Here is a 12783-nt window from a genome sequence, read left to right as displayed (position 1 = left end):
GCAAGTTATATGGTATAAAATTATACCCAAATTGATGTGTTGACAGGAAACGAGTATAATTCATCACAGGACAAGAGACTTGTGAAAAATGTGAAAAGATCACACCCACGCAGAAAGGTTTTTTTTTTTTCTTCAATTTGCTCTGTGGCATCCTGACTCTAATGCCTCCACTTTGTGTCTCATCTTGTAGGAGAGAAACCTTACGAGTGCTCCAACTGCAAAAAACGCTTCTCTCACTCTGGCTCCTACAGCTCCCATTTAAGCAGTAAAAAGTGCCTTAGTGGTGGCGGGCATGGAGGAGGAAACCCAGGAGGAGCCAGCGGGGTGTTTAATGGACACAGCCAAAGCTCCTACCCCCACTCATTTCCAACATCTCCCTCTGCTGGTGGGGGTAGAAGTAGTAATGAAAAGGGCTCGGTGCTAGTTTTGCAGAACCAAGATAATACCAGGCCTCTGGGTCAAGTACCGGTGGATCCCCTTCAGCTTTCACTGCAGGATCTCAATCAAAGCACCGCAAGCTTGTCCAGTGCGTCAGACCTGGCGAGGATTTGGGACCCATCAGAGCTTTCTTTGAGGGCCAGTATGCTCAAAGGGACCAGTCTACTGCCTTATCTCCACTCCGGGGGGACCAAATTTGAGCATATGCTGCAGGAGATGTTTCAACGAGACGTAAAAAAAGATGAAGATCTTGTCAGAGAAGGAGGAGATGAAGAGGAAAGAAGAGCACATCAAAACGGAGGATCGCATGAGAGAAAGGTTTCACCTGACAGGAGAAGAGACACGCTATCGGTCGAACCAGAGAGGGGTGTTCTTGGGATAATGTGTCGTTGGTGCTCGCAGCATTTCTCCAGTGTGGCTGCACTTCTGCATCATGAGCGCCACCTCTGTCAGCTCAACAGAGAAGCAGCGGAGGTACCCGAGGGTTTTCGCAGTAAAGCCCCGTCATCACCGTCTATATTCTTTCCAAGATCTGTCCTCCAACCAGAAAACAGCAAATTAAGTGTAGTGACAAATGGTCTTTCTGGAAATAAGTCACCATCGCAGAAGCACAACTGGCACGCCGTACCACAACACCTTTTGGTTGCAATGCACTCGCCCCCACAGCTCCACCATAACGCCCTGTCTTCGCGATTGCACTGGCCGAGCCAGGAAAAGGGCAGCCCAAGTGAGCTGACACACCGTTCCCCAGAGCTGTCATCACCTCGAGGCAGGAAACGAGCTCTGTCCTCGGGATTCACTTCTCCGGTTTGCCTTGACCTCACAAGTTGTTCTCCTGAACTGTCCTCACCCCAGAAAGAAACCAGCAACCCCTGGTCTGCACAGAACGAACCTCTGGACCTCTCCCTGCCCAAGCAGCTTTCTGACCAGAGCAGTAGGAACAAAACTGTTAATGGCAGCTCAGGCAGAGGAGAGAGGAGGGAGCTCGGGACCCAGCAGCTTGGTAGACCAAGTCCGACTTCACACCTCCCCCTGCATTCGCATCCGGTCTTCAGTGTGGCCGGAGCTCCTGTGTTTCCAGGTTCCTTGTACAATGGGTTTCCAATGTTCAGCCAGGCTGGTGTGGGGCTTTCAGGGCATGAAGGCATCACATCAATTCCATTCAACCAGACGGCCAACACCCCGGGGTTTCTCTCTCCTTTAGCCTACATGATGGAGGCAGATGCAGAGGCTACACTGAAAAAGATTTATCAGGAGAGACAAGGTTTAATGGTGAGCCCAGCGTTTGTGGGGTGTGTAACGTATACTTGTGGAAGATGTTATATAAATAACAAAAACGAAACATGAGCAATACTTAGATGATCTCATGTTATAAAACGCTGAATTGGCGGTCAGATCAGCAACAGTTGAGCAGATATTAAACTCCTACTACATTCATGAATCACACTACATATGTCTTTGAACTCAGGGTTTATTTTTGTGTCAAGCACACACCTGTAAAGTTTTTGACTCCATCTGGTATGATTGTTACACTATAGTGTACGCGAAGCATTTCCACAGAAAAACAGACACACAAACATCCGTCTCAAAAATGCCTTTGTGGTTGTGACTACCGCTGTATCTTGGGGAGATGAAAAAAATTACCAAGTGAACTTTCCCCAGTAGTACATATATGCATAACTGCTATCATTTTCCTGCAGGGCGAGGCATTGAACCGTGGTGCTCTGGACTATCTCTCACTCATCGACGAAGGGTTCGATGGAGAAGGAGGGCCGGGAAGAAAGAGACTGAAGAAGACAGACGAGGGGCTTTACGCTTGTGATATTTGTGAAAAAACTTTCCAAAAGAGCAGCTCATTGCTTCGCCACAAATATGAGCACACAGGTCTGTGACTCACGCATGGCCTGCTCTTGTTATGTGATATTTCCTGTAATATATACGTACCGCTTATTGGTGCTATCTCTTAAAAAAAATTCAAAAAAATAGTCTGAAATTATTCAAAAGATGCTTATTAGCTTTCTGGCTGACGTTTAACACAACTCTCATGTCTTTAAGGTGCATATGGGGCTAAGGCCAACAGCTGTTGACATGATAGAAATGGTGCAGTGGCACAGCTAACATGACTGTCCAGAAACCTGCTAATACCTCTAAATTTCACAAATTGAAACGTTTGAATCTCAGGAAGAAGCATTGTGGTTTTTTTAGGGTTATGTGTCAGACTATTTCTCACAGGAAAGAAAAAACATAGCATGTAGAGCGATAAATCAGAAATTGTTACCTTTACACAGAGCCAGGCAAACAGTTTTCCTGTTTCCAGTCTTGATGCAAATGTACACAACTGCTTCTCTAGCTTTACATAGCTTTCTTAGTTCTTCATCACAAACGTCAACTGTTTTTTACACTTATGTCAGACACAAACTCAGTAATAGAAACGGTTTGTGTGTTCATTGCAGGCAAACGTCCTCACGAGTGTAAGATCTGCAACAAGGCCTTCAAGCATAAGCACCATCTGATTGAACACAGCCGACTGCACTCCGGAGAGAAACCCTACCAATGTGACAAGTGTGGCAAACGCTTCTCCCACTCTGGCTCTTACTCCCAGCACATGAACCACCGTTACGCATACTGCAGCAAAGACCAGGATCCAGACCAAGACCAAGATGACATGCCTCTCACACCGGGAGCGGGCAACAGTCTTGTGGGACGCCTCTCTGAAGACGCCCCTCTGTCACTGGATGAAACCCAAACTCCACACTCTTTTCTCAGTGATTCCAGTCTGGATGGAGCGCCGGATGCTCTCAAAGAGGAGGAGGAGGAGGAGGAAGAAGGGGAAGAAAGAGTTTGCGATGACCGTAAAGAAGAGGCAGATGTGAATTTGCCAGACCCAGCAGAGGAGCTGGGAGGTAACCCCATACAAGAATCACCTGCAGGTGAGAATGGAGTTCAGAGTGAGAGAAATAGATATGACATGCAAGATCATATTGACAATACAGAGAGCCAAACTTGGGACAGAGACACCGAGGACCGGAATGGAGACTTGGACAAATGTGAACTGAGTTTGGATTTAACAGAGTTACCCAGAATTAAAACTTAAGGTGACTTTAACCAGCCATTAAAACCCATTTACTATTAAGACGTTTTTTTTCTTACGTATGTAATAAAGACTGATTTTTGTTATTTACTTATCTTACAAAATGCACAGAACTGTCAAAGGATGTATGGCCTTATAGAGGACAAAGCCATCAATCAAATGTATGTGAGAATACGAGTTTCAAAGCGTTATCCTGTAAAATAGACTTGATGTATCTATAATATTTGCCTTTTTTCCTTTTTGTTGTCTTTCAGAACCTCTAAAAAAATGGGTTGACTAGTCTGAGGTCATGTCACATATCCAGATATGATGTTGTCTATTTTACATGCTTGCTGCTGCTGACTGTTGCACAACAAAAACAACAAAAAAAAAAGCATTTGTTTGTCCTTCTAAATCCAGGATTCAGCTGACTTTTTTTTGTACTTTATTTGTTTGCGTGTAGATTCACACCAATGAGTGGCCTTAGAAGCTTAAAGGAAGCAGGATGGAAAGACATCTGGTCTTAATTTAATGTGGCATCAAGGCCAGAAGTTAAAGGCTACAAGCAGATTTGCCACGATGTCTAGTTAGCATATTTATTCTCAAGTGCAAATAACTTTCAGTTTCTACTATCCTTTTATTTGATGCAAATCTTTACCTCTGTTTTAAGAATTAGCAACAACTGCAACATGTTTTCAGCTGAGATGCACATGCAGTTAGTCCTTTGTCCCAAAGCCGGCGATTGCTTGAGTATGTATAGTACAGGTTATATTGTAGGGCTCTTGACATTTATGCTGTGAAATTATAAGGTTTCAGGTTAACTATGCTGTTCTGTGGCTTTAACTAATCACCAAGAGTAAGAAGGGGGAAAAGGGGAAGGCAGAAGTGGGAGGTAGTTATTTATTTTTTTAAAAAACCAAAAGCATCGGACTGCACCTTTAAAAGTGTATACCTTGCTTGAGGACAGTCATTTCTACATTTCTGCATGAGAGGTTAAAGGGGGCAAAGATGAAGTCAGCCTTTGGGGTTTTTCCCAAGAGCAAGCAAATACAATTTGCACTGTCGCACTGTACATGTAATAATTACAAAGAGTGGCTTGATTTCCTTCAGTGCTGAAATGTCGGGCATTTCTCGTAAAAATTTTCATGTGCTTCAGCATGTTTTCACACCTTCTGAATAATAATAATGTGTCGCACTTTGTGGCTGTTTGTTGAGGTGTGGCAAGAGGGTCAAGACTCAGGACACATACATGAGCTTTTAACTTCCTCTTTCTGACTGCAGTGTAGTCAACGTGAAAAGTGCCTCAGATGTACTCTGACACTGTGAGTAATCCGACAAAGCCTTGCTACGATGAGATAAGACGGTGGTGCATGAGGTGTGACTAAGCTTGCAGCATTCATGCATACCTTGGGCCAAAGATGCTTTTTTTGGTCATAATACATTTGTGTGTGTGTGTGTGCATGTGTGTGTGTGTGCATATGTGGCACGCCAAGTGCCACCCCCCTCTTGTATAGTTCCTTACCTGATATTTTTGCTCCAAAAAGGTGAGCGAAAAAAAAAGTTTTACTTTCCCTCAGTGTCTGCACACTTTTTCATTATATCAAGTACTGTTTATTTTTTCCTAGCACTCATGCAATATTTGTATTATCTTTTATATATATATATTTTTTGCATGTTTGTGGATATTTGTAATAAAACTGTACAGACGTTTTTCAGCAGAACCTCTCATTTCCTTGATTTTTTGAATTAAACCTCATGATGTGGCCCCAAAATGGGCTGGTTTCTTTTTAGCAGTGTTGAAATCAGAAAGCACCTTAAAAGATTTTCTGGTCAACATCGCTATAAAAACGATCAAATGCCTCAACTTTTTGAATTTTCTGCTTAAGCACAAACATCTGCACAAGACCGTTTTGAAGCTCAGTTGTGGGGACCACTCAGTTTCCCATCACAGTAAACAGTTTCCATCAACACTCAAGATGTCGAGACTGTTTTGTTACACTGGCTTTTTTGTGGCTCTCTTTATTTGCATGATGATTCATCAGAGGTGCCTGCTTTGCGCTTGTGAACCTGTGTGTGTGGCTGGGGCAAACAGAGGTTGAGCAGTTCTGCTGATATTTGATACACTAAGCTTTAGGTTAACGGTAGTTTGGGTAAACAGTCAGCTAACCGTAACAATAACGAACCCTGCCAAGTGACGTGGGTTAGATACTTTTGGGTGCCATGCATCAGCGGCCTTCAGTAAACTGTTGCACTGCAGCACTGGCTGGCCCTGCTCTTTGACTTAGAGCAAAGTTGATACAAATTTTTACATTATAGTTTTTAAGAGGGCTATAACACCTCGGTTATGCAGCATCACTTGCGGGAAGGCCCAGTCATGGGTAACAGGTTGTCAGATTGAGTGCTGAGCATTTTTAAGTTTCAATTCCCAGTAACAGCTGAGTGACACACCGAACAGAGCTACAGATGTATTCCACTGGTGGGTGGATCTAACAATAAGATCAAGACATCTGTGTAAGCCATTATCTTCCTAATCTAGCATATTTTCTTCCAACAGTAAGCTGAACCTAAAATTTACAAGAGTGAGAATGAAGATAAAACTGAAAGAAGAGAATTCAAACCTGAGCCTTAGCTCCACACTTCATTTCAGTCCGTTTAGAGACGCGCTGATTAGTGGATTCAGAAGGTTCCAGCTAATTCAAATGTTGATTGTGAAAAATAAATGATTTTTGATCAATGCAGAGAAGCACAAATCAATTCTAATTAATAAATGCCACACAGAATGCCAGCAGGAAAAAAATCAATCAGAAAAAAAAAAAAAAGAGTTGCGTGTGCGAAAAAATGCAGTTAAAAAATGCATTGGTAAACTAATTTCTCCACGAGCCTGCAGCACATCTGCTGTCTTGTCTGCATCCTGACACAAAAGCACAAGCTGTGTTTTGCTTTACTTTAAATATATATCATGCAATAAATAAGTCAAAGCAAGAACAAAGTAAGGATGATGTAATAGAGTCTGACTTTTGATGCCAACAAATTGCTGATTAGGAGCGAGGTCTGTTTGTTTCTGTCTCTGTCTGATTAGAGTTTTAGGGGCTGATTAGCACCATCGCACCAAAGCGAAATAAAACACATCACAGAGCTTGGTCTTGGTCAGACGGCGCTTTAATGCCATCTGGTTTCTACCAACAGAAATTTCTCTTCAGTTTCAGGATTAGGAGAGCATTCAAAAAACACATAGCGAGATATCGTTACGGAATATAGGCTGGATCACGTGCTTCCACGTGTTTACATTATCTCGGTGTCATAAATGGAAACATTTGGTATGATTTTGAAAGTTTGGATGAAGAAATAAAACAAAGAAATTAAAATAAACAAATGAAAAGCCAGCAGTGCTGACTGATGGCCATATTGTAAATGTAAATGCACACAAGCCACATGCTTTGTCTACGGTGAAAAGTTGATCAAATTTAAGCAGCAAACTGGAAGCGCACCATAGACTCCCTGATCAATCATCCGCACATAATCTTAGCCCCTCCCAATGTGCTCACATGACTTGAAATAATACAAACATAAAAATGAATAAATACATCCAATAAAACAGAGCAGAGCCCCCTCCACCACCACCCCCACAGCAGTGCCTCTTTTCTGCTCTTTTTTGTCTTTTGCCAAACCCACAGTCAATATAAAATTACCCAGGCCACAGAGTGAGCGAGTGAGAGGGTTTGGGGGGAAAATCCACATTTTTAAAACATATGCATTTCCAGTTCCTCTTTTGTTCTGTTATTAAAAGCAGCATTTGCACCAATCACAGGGGATGCCTCCGCCCGCCGAGTCTCCGAGGCCCGCATAGCTCCACACGCTTCTACTATCTCTCACGCGAACCCATCGCTCAAACAACAAACAACCTGACAGGACACATCCTGAGCAAATATCATAATGCGGCTCAAATCAGTTTGTTCACATATTTTTATTGCAGGAGGAGTAAACAGTCAGATCCAACACTCTTCATTTCAAAGCAAAAGTATCAGTTTGAATTTAGCTAATTGTAATATTTAGGTTGAACACTGTATGCAAAGTGCTACTAGATGAGAAAGACAGTATTTCACATATTTACAACAATATATTTAACTTAACATTAGGAATTTGCACTATTAAAAATAGAAGACAGATTCAAATTAGTAAAATAAGGGTTGCTCTGACACTACAAAGTACTATTTGGTAAAAAGGAACATTTTCTGCCTTGTTGGCACATTCATCCTGCCACTGAATTCATGCTTTTACTTTTTTTTCCTTCAAATAAACCCTGCAAAAATGGTGGAGATGTGGGCACCTGTGCACGTCTATCCAGGCAGGATCTGTCCATCCTTGTTTGAAGAGGTGCTGGTGCATGTGTTTTCACAGTGAGATGGTTTCGCCAAGTTTTGTTTCAGTGCTAGCTTAAGACACATTCCTCCTCCCAATCCTCGATTATTACCGACTGAAACACGCTAGCAGGACAGGCTGGAGAAGATTTATCGCTTTTACGGCTTTTTATTTATCTGGATCAAGTCTGAAACATCAAGGAAAAGTGACAAGGAGGCGTCTGTTCCAGCAGTGAAGTTCACTGGGGCTGGGCTCCACATCTGCAGTCAAAGGCACAAGTACTGGAGCTAAAATTGGCTTGTTTTACTATTATTGTTTTAGCATGGCTTTATATGGACGCCAGATGTCATGATTAGCAGCTTTCTGTCCTGGTTCTTTTTAACCCGTAATTATCTTTTGATGTGAAATCCATTTTACACCATATGAGTCAACAGGCAGGGAAGACAAATGCTCCAAAACTTGTGCTTTTGTCTGATGTCAAGGAGCAAAAGATCAAGAGAGGCCTCTCGTTCCGAAGATGTGGTCAAATTCGGTGAGGATGAGCTCCACTGCCTGATTTTGGTAAACCATGTTCACTGCCATGTTGCCGTTATCCCGCTCTGGGCGCATCAGCGTCGGCCCGAACACAATGCCGATGTTCTGGGTGGTCATTCTGTTCGTTTCAGATTGCTCCAACACTCTGCGGGAAACGAGAGAGTGGACAGCGCAGGTTAATAACTCCTTAAATATTAAATTTTGCCGACAAAAAGGATTTGGAATCGCTTCGGCTTCTGAATTTTTAGAGACACGTGCTCAGTGATTCTAGGGATGTCATCCATTCCCACCACATTAGCTCAGACTGAAATATCCCAGCAACTAGTGGATGGACTTTACTGACTTTGGTGATCCCTGACATTTCCTTAAAACCAGCATGAGGTTGACATTTGTGGTTTTGAGTGAAAGGTCTCAACCGCTGTTGGATGGAGTAGCACTGAAGTAGCTACACATGGCACAGCTCAGGATGGGCGTGAAACATTTTGGCTGGAGTCATGATCAGATTAAAGTTTAACTAATCATCAAGTGTTATCCTGCTAAATCCCTAAACTGAGAAAGTGGACGCGGCTATAGCAGCGTTAGCACTGCTCTTGTGCTCGTGTTGGCATACATCCATTAGCATTTACTTTCACAGAGTTGCAAGCACAACTGCAGACTCGTGTCAAGTTATAGAGCAAGCATAGAGACCACAACTAACCTTCCCCTAAAGGTTCATGTTTGTGGTCACGATGTGACATCTTTATAATTTTTACTTAACTCAGGATGTCAGCTACAAGAATCAACTTGTATATCCATCTGTCACATCTTGCTTTTGCATCTATTTTCACGTACATGCATCTGGGTTTTATAACGTGGATCTGTGCACAAAAGTGTTCTAAATCCGCTGCTTGCATCCACCTATGCTAGCGTATGTGTGTGTTACAGTGTGTGTGTGTGATTAGGGGGGGAACTAAGGAATGGTTAAAGCCACAGCATGAGGCATTCTTCTAAAAATGCCATTCCCACCAAGCCACAGAAGCAGCCAGCAATTGCTCAAAACTTCCACATTAAAAAGAGAGGAGGAAAAAAGGGAGAGAGGAGAGGGAAGAGGGAAAAAAAGAAGCGAGCGAGGAAGAGGGAGAAGAGAGAGAACGAGAGAGAGGTTCCAGTGGTGGCGGCGGTGGTGTTGGTATGCCTTCCAGCAGACGAACCACAAGGCTCCCATGGGACCTTCGAGGCAAGTAGGAGAGCGAGGGGGGGGGAGGGAAGAGCGAGCAGGAAGAGGGAGAACAAGGAGAAAGGGATCAAAAGAGGAGGACATAAGGAGGAAGAGGAAAGGGAGAGTGAAAAGAGAGAAAAGAGGGACAAAGAGGAAGTCAGGAAAGGTGGGTAGCGTGCCAGGAAAAGAGGAGGCGAGGGACCTGATTAAGGAGCGAGATAATAAATGAGAAACAGAGAAAGGAATGACAGCGGAGAGAAAATGAGAGAAAGACACAGAGTTGACAAATTCATGGGGCCCACCACACCCTGGCACAAATATCGTCCTCAGAACACGAACACTCACCCCTGGAGTGGAAGGAAAAACCATAGGCGGTAAAAAACACACATTTTATGTACTGTAAAAGGAACTGGCTCGCAGAACATTGTACACCATTCATCTTCCTCCAGCCTTTTCATCTTCACAGGGACCCAAAGTTAACAACAGTGTGATCCCGGTTCAGCGCTGGCATACTTTGAGAGCTGTGGCCAAAGAATCCCCGACAGAAATTTCGGAGACCAACGAGGGAAGTGCCCCCTCTTGTGGTCAGGTTTTAAAAGAAAAGGAAGATATTTTCCTTTCCTACCAGGGCATCTGGTTCATTCATTTGTCCCTAAATGCCTCGAGGAAATACCCAACATTATGAACTCTACCCATTTAAGGGCACTGGAACCATTACAGGCAATAAAAACAGGCACAGACTAAAGAAAAAAACACGAAGACATCAGTAGAATAAACACTAGACGTGGGTTATTCTCACCGTTTGAGGTGGCGGCACATGAACTGTAGCGTGTCGTGGTTTGGAGGAGGCATGTTGAGCACCAGACACTTCAAGCGATCGATTTTGTCCATATAGTCTGACATTTCTGCAACACAGAGCAAGATATGCATCAGATCAGGCCAAGTGTCATCATGCATTTTATTAGCATTTTTAGACACATCCCCCAACTGATATCATATTACGAGCATCCGCTATCTAATCGGATACACTTTATCTGCAGATCAATCCATGTGCCCACAGTCTACAAAAAGTGTCCAATGCATCGATGACAAAATGCATTTTTAAAATATTTTCCTGATCTTTAATATGCTAATGTTCTACTAAGAGGAATTACTGTAAGATGCCAGATTGTCTGCCTGCCTGTCTTTAAGCATAAGTAGAAGATAATGAGATAAAGTGCCATATCATGTAAGCGCAGGAAATCTGAACATAAGTAAAGGAAACGCAACTCTCACTGTCAGCAAATTCTCACAAAAGATAACAAATAAAGTGAAACTAATAATAAGTGTTTGCTGGAGTCGATGCAAAAAACTATTTAAGAGTCATTCTGACACATCACTGGCCTTTTTTAATTGAATATTTGTGGCTTTTTAAGATTCACATTTTAAGGAGGGAAAAAAATGTAGTGCATGTGAAAGTAAATTGTAAAATTGTTGATCGTTTTACGGCGTCTGTGACAAGTTTCCAGTTCAACTCAAACAGAGCTTCACAAAAATGCCTTTCAACACAGCTGTGTGAGAAAGTTTGAGGACGTAAAATGTAAAGATTTTTATTTATTTACACATACAGTGGGGCAAAAAAGTATTTAGTCAGCCACCGATTGTGCAAGTTCCCCCACCTAAAATGATGACAGAGGTCAGTAATTTGCACCAGAGGTACACTTCAACTGTGAGACACAGAATGTGAAAAAAAAAATCCATGAATCCACATGGTAGGATTTGTAAAGAATTTATTCGTAAATCAGGGTGGAAAATAAGTATTTGGTCAATAACAAAAATACAACTCAATACTTTGTAACATAACCTTTGTTGGCAATAACAGAGGTCAAACGTTTACTATAGGTCTTTACCAGGTTTGCACACACAGTAGCTGGTATTTTGGCCCATTCCTCCATGCAGATCTTCTCGAGAGCAGTGATGTTTTGGGGCTGTCGCCGAGCAACACGGACTTTCAACTCCCGCCACAGATTTTCTATGGGGTTGAGGTCTGGAGACTGGCTAGGCCACTCCAGGACTTTCAAATGCTTCTTACGGAGCCACTCCTTTGTTGCCCGGGCGGTGTGTTTTGGATCATTGTCATGTTGGAAGACCCAGCCTCGTTTCATCTTCAAAGTTCTCACTGATGGAAGGAGGTTTTGGCTCAAAATCTCACGATACATGGCCCCATTCATTCTGTCCTTAACACGGATCAGTCGTCCTGTCCCCTTGGCAGAAAAACAGCCCCATAGCATGATGTTTCCACCCCCATGCTTCACAGTAGGTATGGTGTTCTTGGGATGCAACTCAGTATTCTTCTTCCTCCAAACACGACGAGTTGAGTTTATACCAAAAAGTTCTACTTTGGTTTCATCTGACCACATGACATTCTCCCAATCCTCTGCTGTATCATCCATGTGCTCTCTGGCAAACTTCAGACGGGCCTGGACATGCACCGGCTTCAGCAGCGGAACAGTTCTGGCACTGCGGGATTTGATTCCCTGCCGTTGTAGTGTGTTACTGATGGTGACCTTTGTTACTTTGGTCCCAGCTCTCTGCAGGTCATTCACCAGGTCCCCCTGTGTGGTTCTAGGATCTTTGCTCACCGTTCTCATGATCATTTTGACCCCACGGGATGAGATCTTGCGTGGAGCCCCAGATCGAGGGAGATTATCAGTGGTCTTGTATGTCTTCCATTTTCTGATGATTGCTCCCACAGTTGATTTTTTCACACCAAGCTGCTTGCCTATTGTAGATTCACTCTTCCCAGTCTGGTGCAGGTCTACAATACTTTTCCTGGTGTCCTTCAAAAGCTCTTTGGTCTTGGCCATGGCGGAGTTTGGAGTCTGACTGTTTGAGGCTGTGGACAGGTGTCTTTATACAGATGATGAGTTCAAACAGGTGCCATTCATACAGGTAACGAGTGGGGGACAGAGAAGCTTCTTACAGAAGACGTTACAGGTCTGTGAGAGCCAGAGATTTTCCATGTTTGAGGTGACCAAATACTTATTTTCCACCCTGATTTACGAATAAATTCTTTACAAATCCTACCATGTGGATTCATGGATTTTTTTTTCACATTCTGTCTCTCACAGTTGAAGTGTACCTCTGGTGCAAATTACTGACCTCTGTCATCATTTTAGGTGGGGGAACTTGCACAATCGGTGGC

The 12783-nt window shown here is 43.1% G+C and overlaps 2 protein-coding genes across 8 annotated transcripts in view; one reads left to right on the top strand and one right to left on the bottom strand.

Annotated features, from left to right (window-relative positions):
• Positions 1–5169, top strand: part of LOC309706469 (zinc finger E-box-binding homeobox 2) — a 32407-nt gene extending 27238 nt beyond the window's left edge. For all 3 annotated transcript variants that reach the window (XM_082533036.1, XM_082533035.1, XM_082533034.1), the window contains exons 6-8: positions 191–1710; positions 2139–2322; positions 2892–5169. In XM_082533036.1, the coding sequence (XP_082389162.1) occupies positions 191–1710; positions 2139–2322; positions 2892–3532 (2345 nt within the window). In that variant the 3' untranslated portion in view covers positions 3533–5169. The remainder of the gene's footprint in view (positions 1–190; positions 1711–2138; positions 2323–2891) is intronic.
• A 2284-nt stretch (positions 5170–7453) lies between these two features.
• Positions 7454–12783, bottom strand: part of arhgap9 (Rho GTPase activating protein 9) — a 45491-nt gene continuing 40161 nt past the window's right edge. For all 5 annotated transcript variants that reach the window (XM_082533039.1, XM_082533043.1, XM_082533042.1 and 2 more), the window contains 2 exons: positions 10399–10504; positions 7454–8546 (listed from right to left, as the gene is read on the bottom strand). In XM_082533039.1, coding sequence (XP_082389165.1) covers positions 8360–8546; positions 10399–10504 — 293 coding nt within the window. In that variant the 3' untranslated portion in view covers positions 7454–8359. The remainder of the gene's footprint in view (positions 8547–10398; positions 10505–12783) is intronic.

Source organism: Aulonocara stuartgranti (assembly GCF_965226115.1).
Source record: "Aulonocara stuartgranti genome assembly, chromosome: 5".
Taxonomy (NCBI): Eukaryota; Metazoa; Chordata; class Actinopteri; order Cichliformes; family Cichlidae; genus Aulonocara; species Aulonocara stuartgranti.
This window is presented reverse-complemented; position numbering and strand designations above follow the sequence as displayed.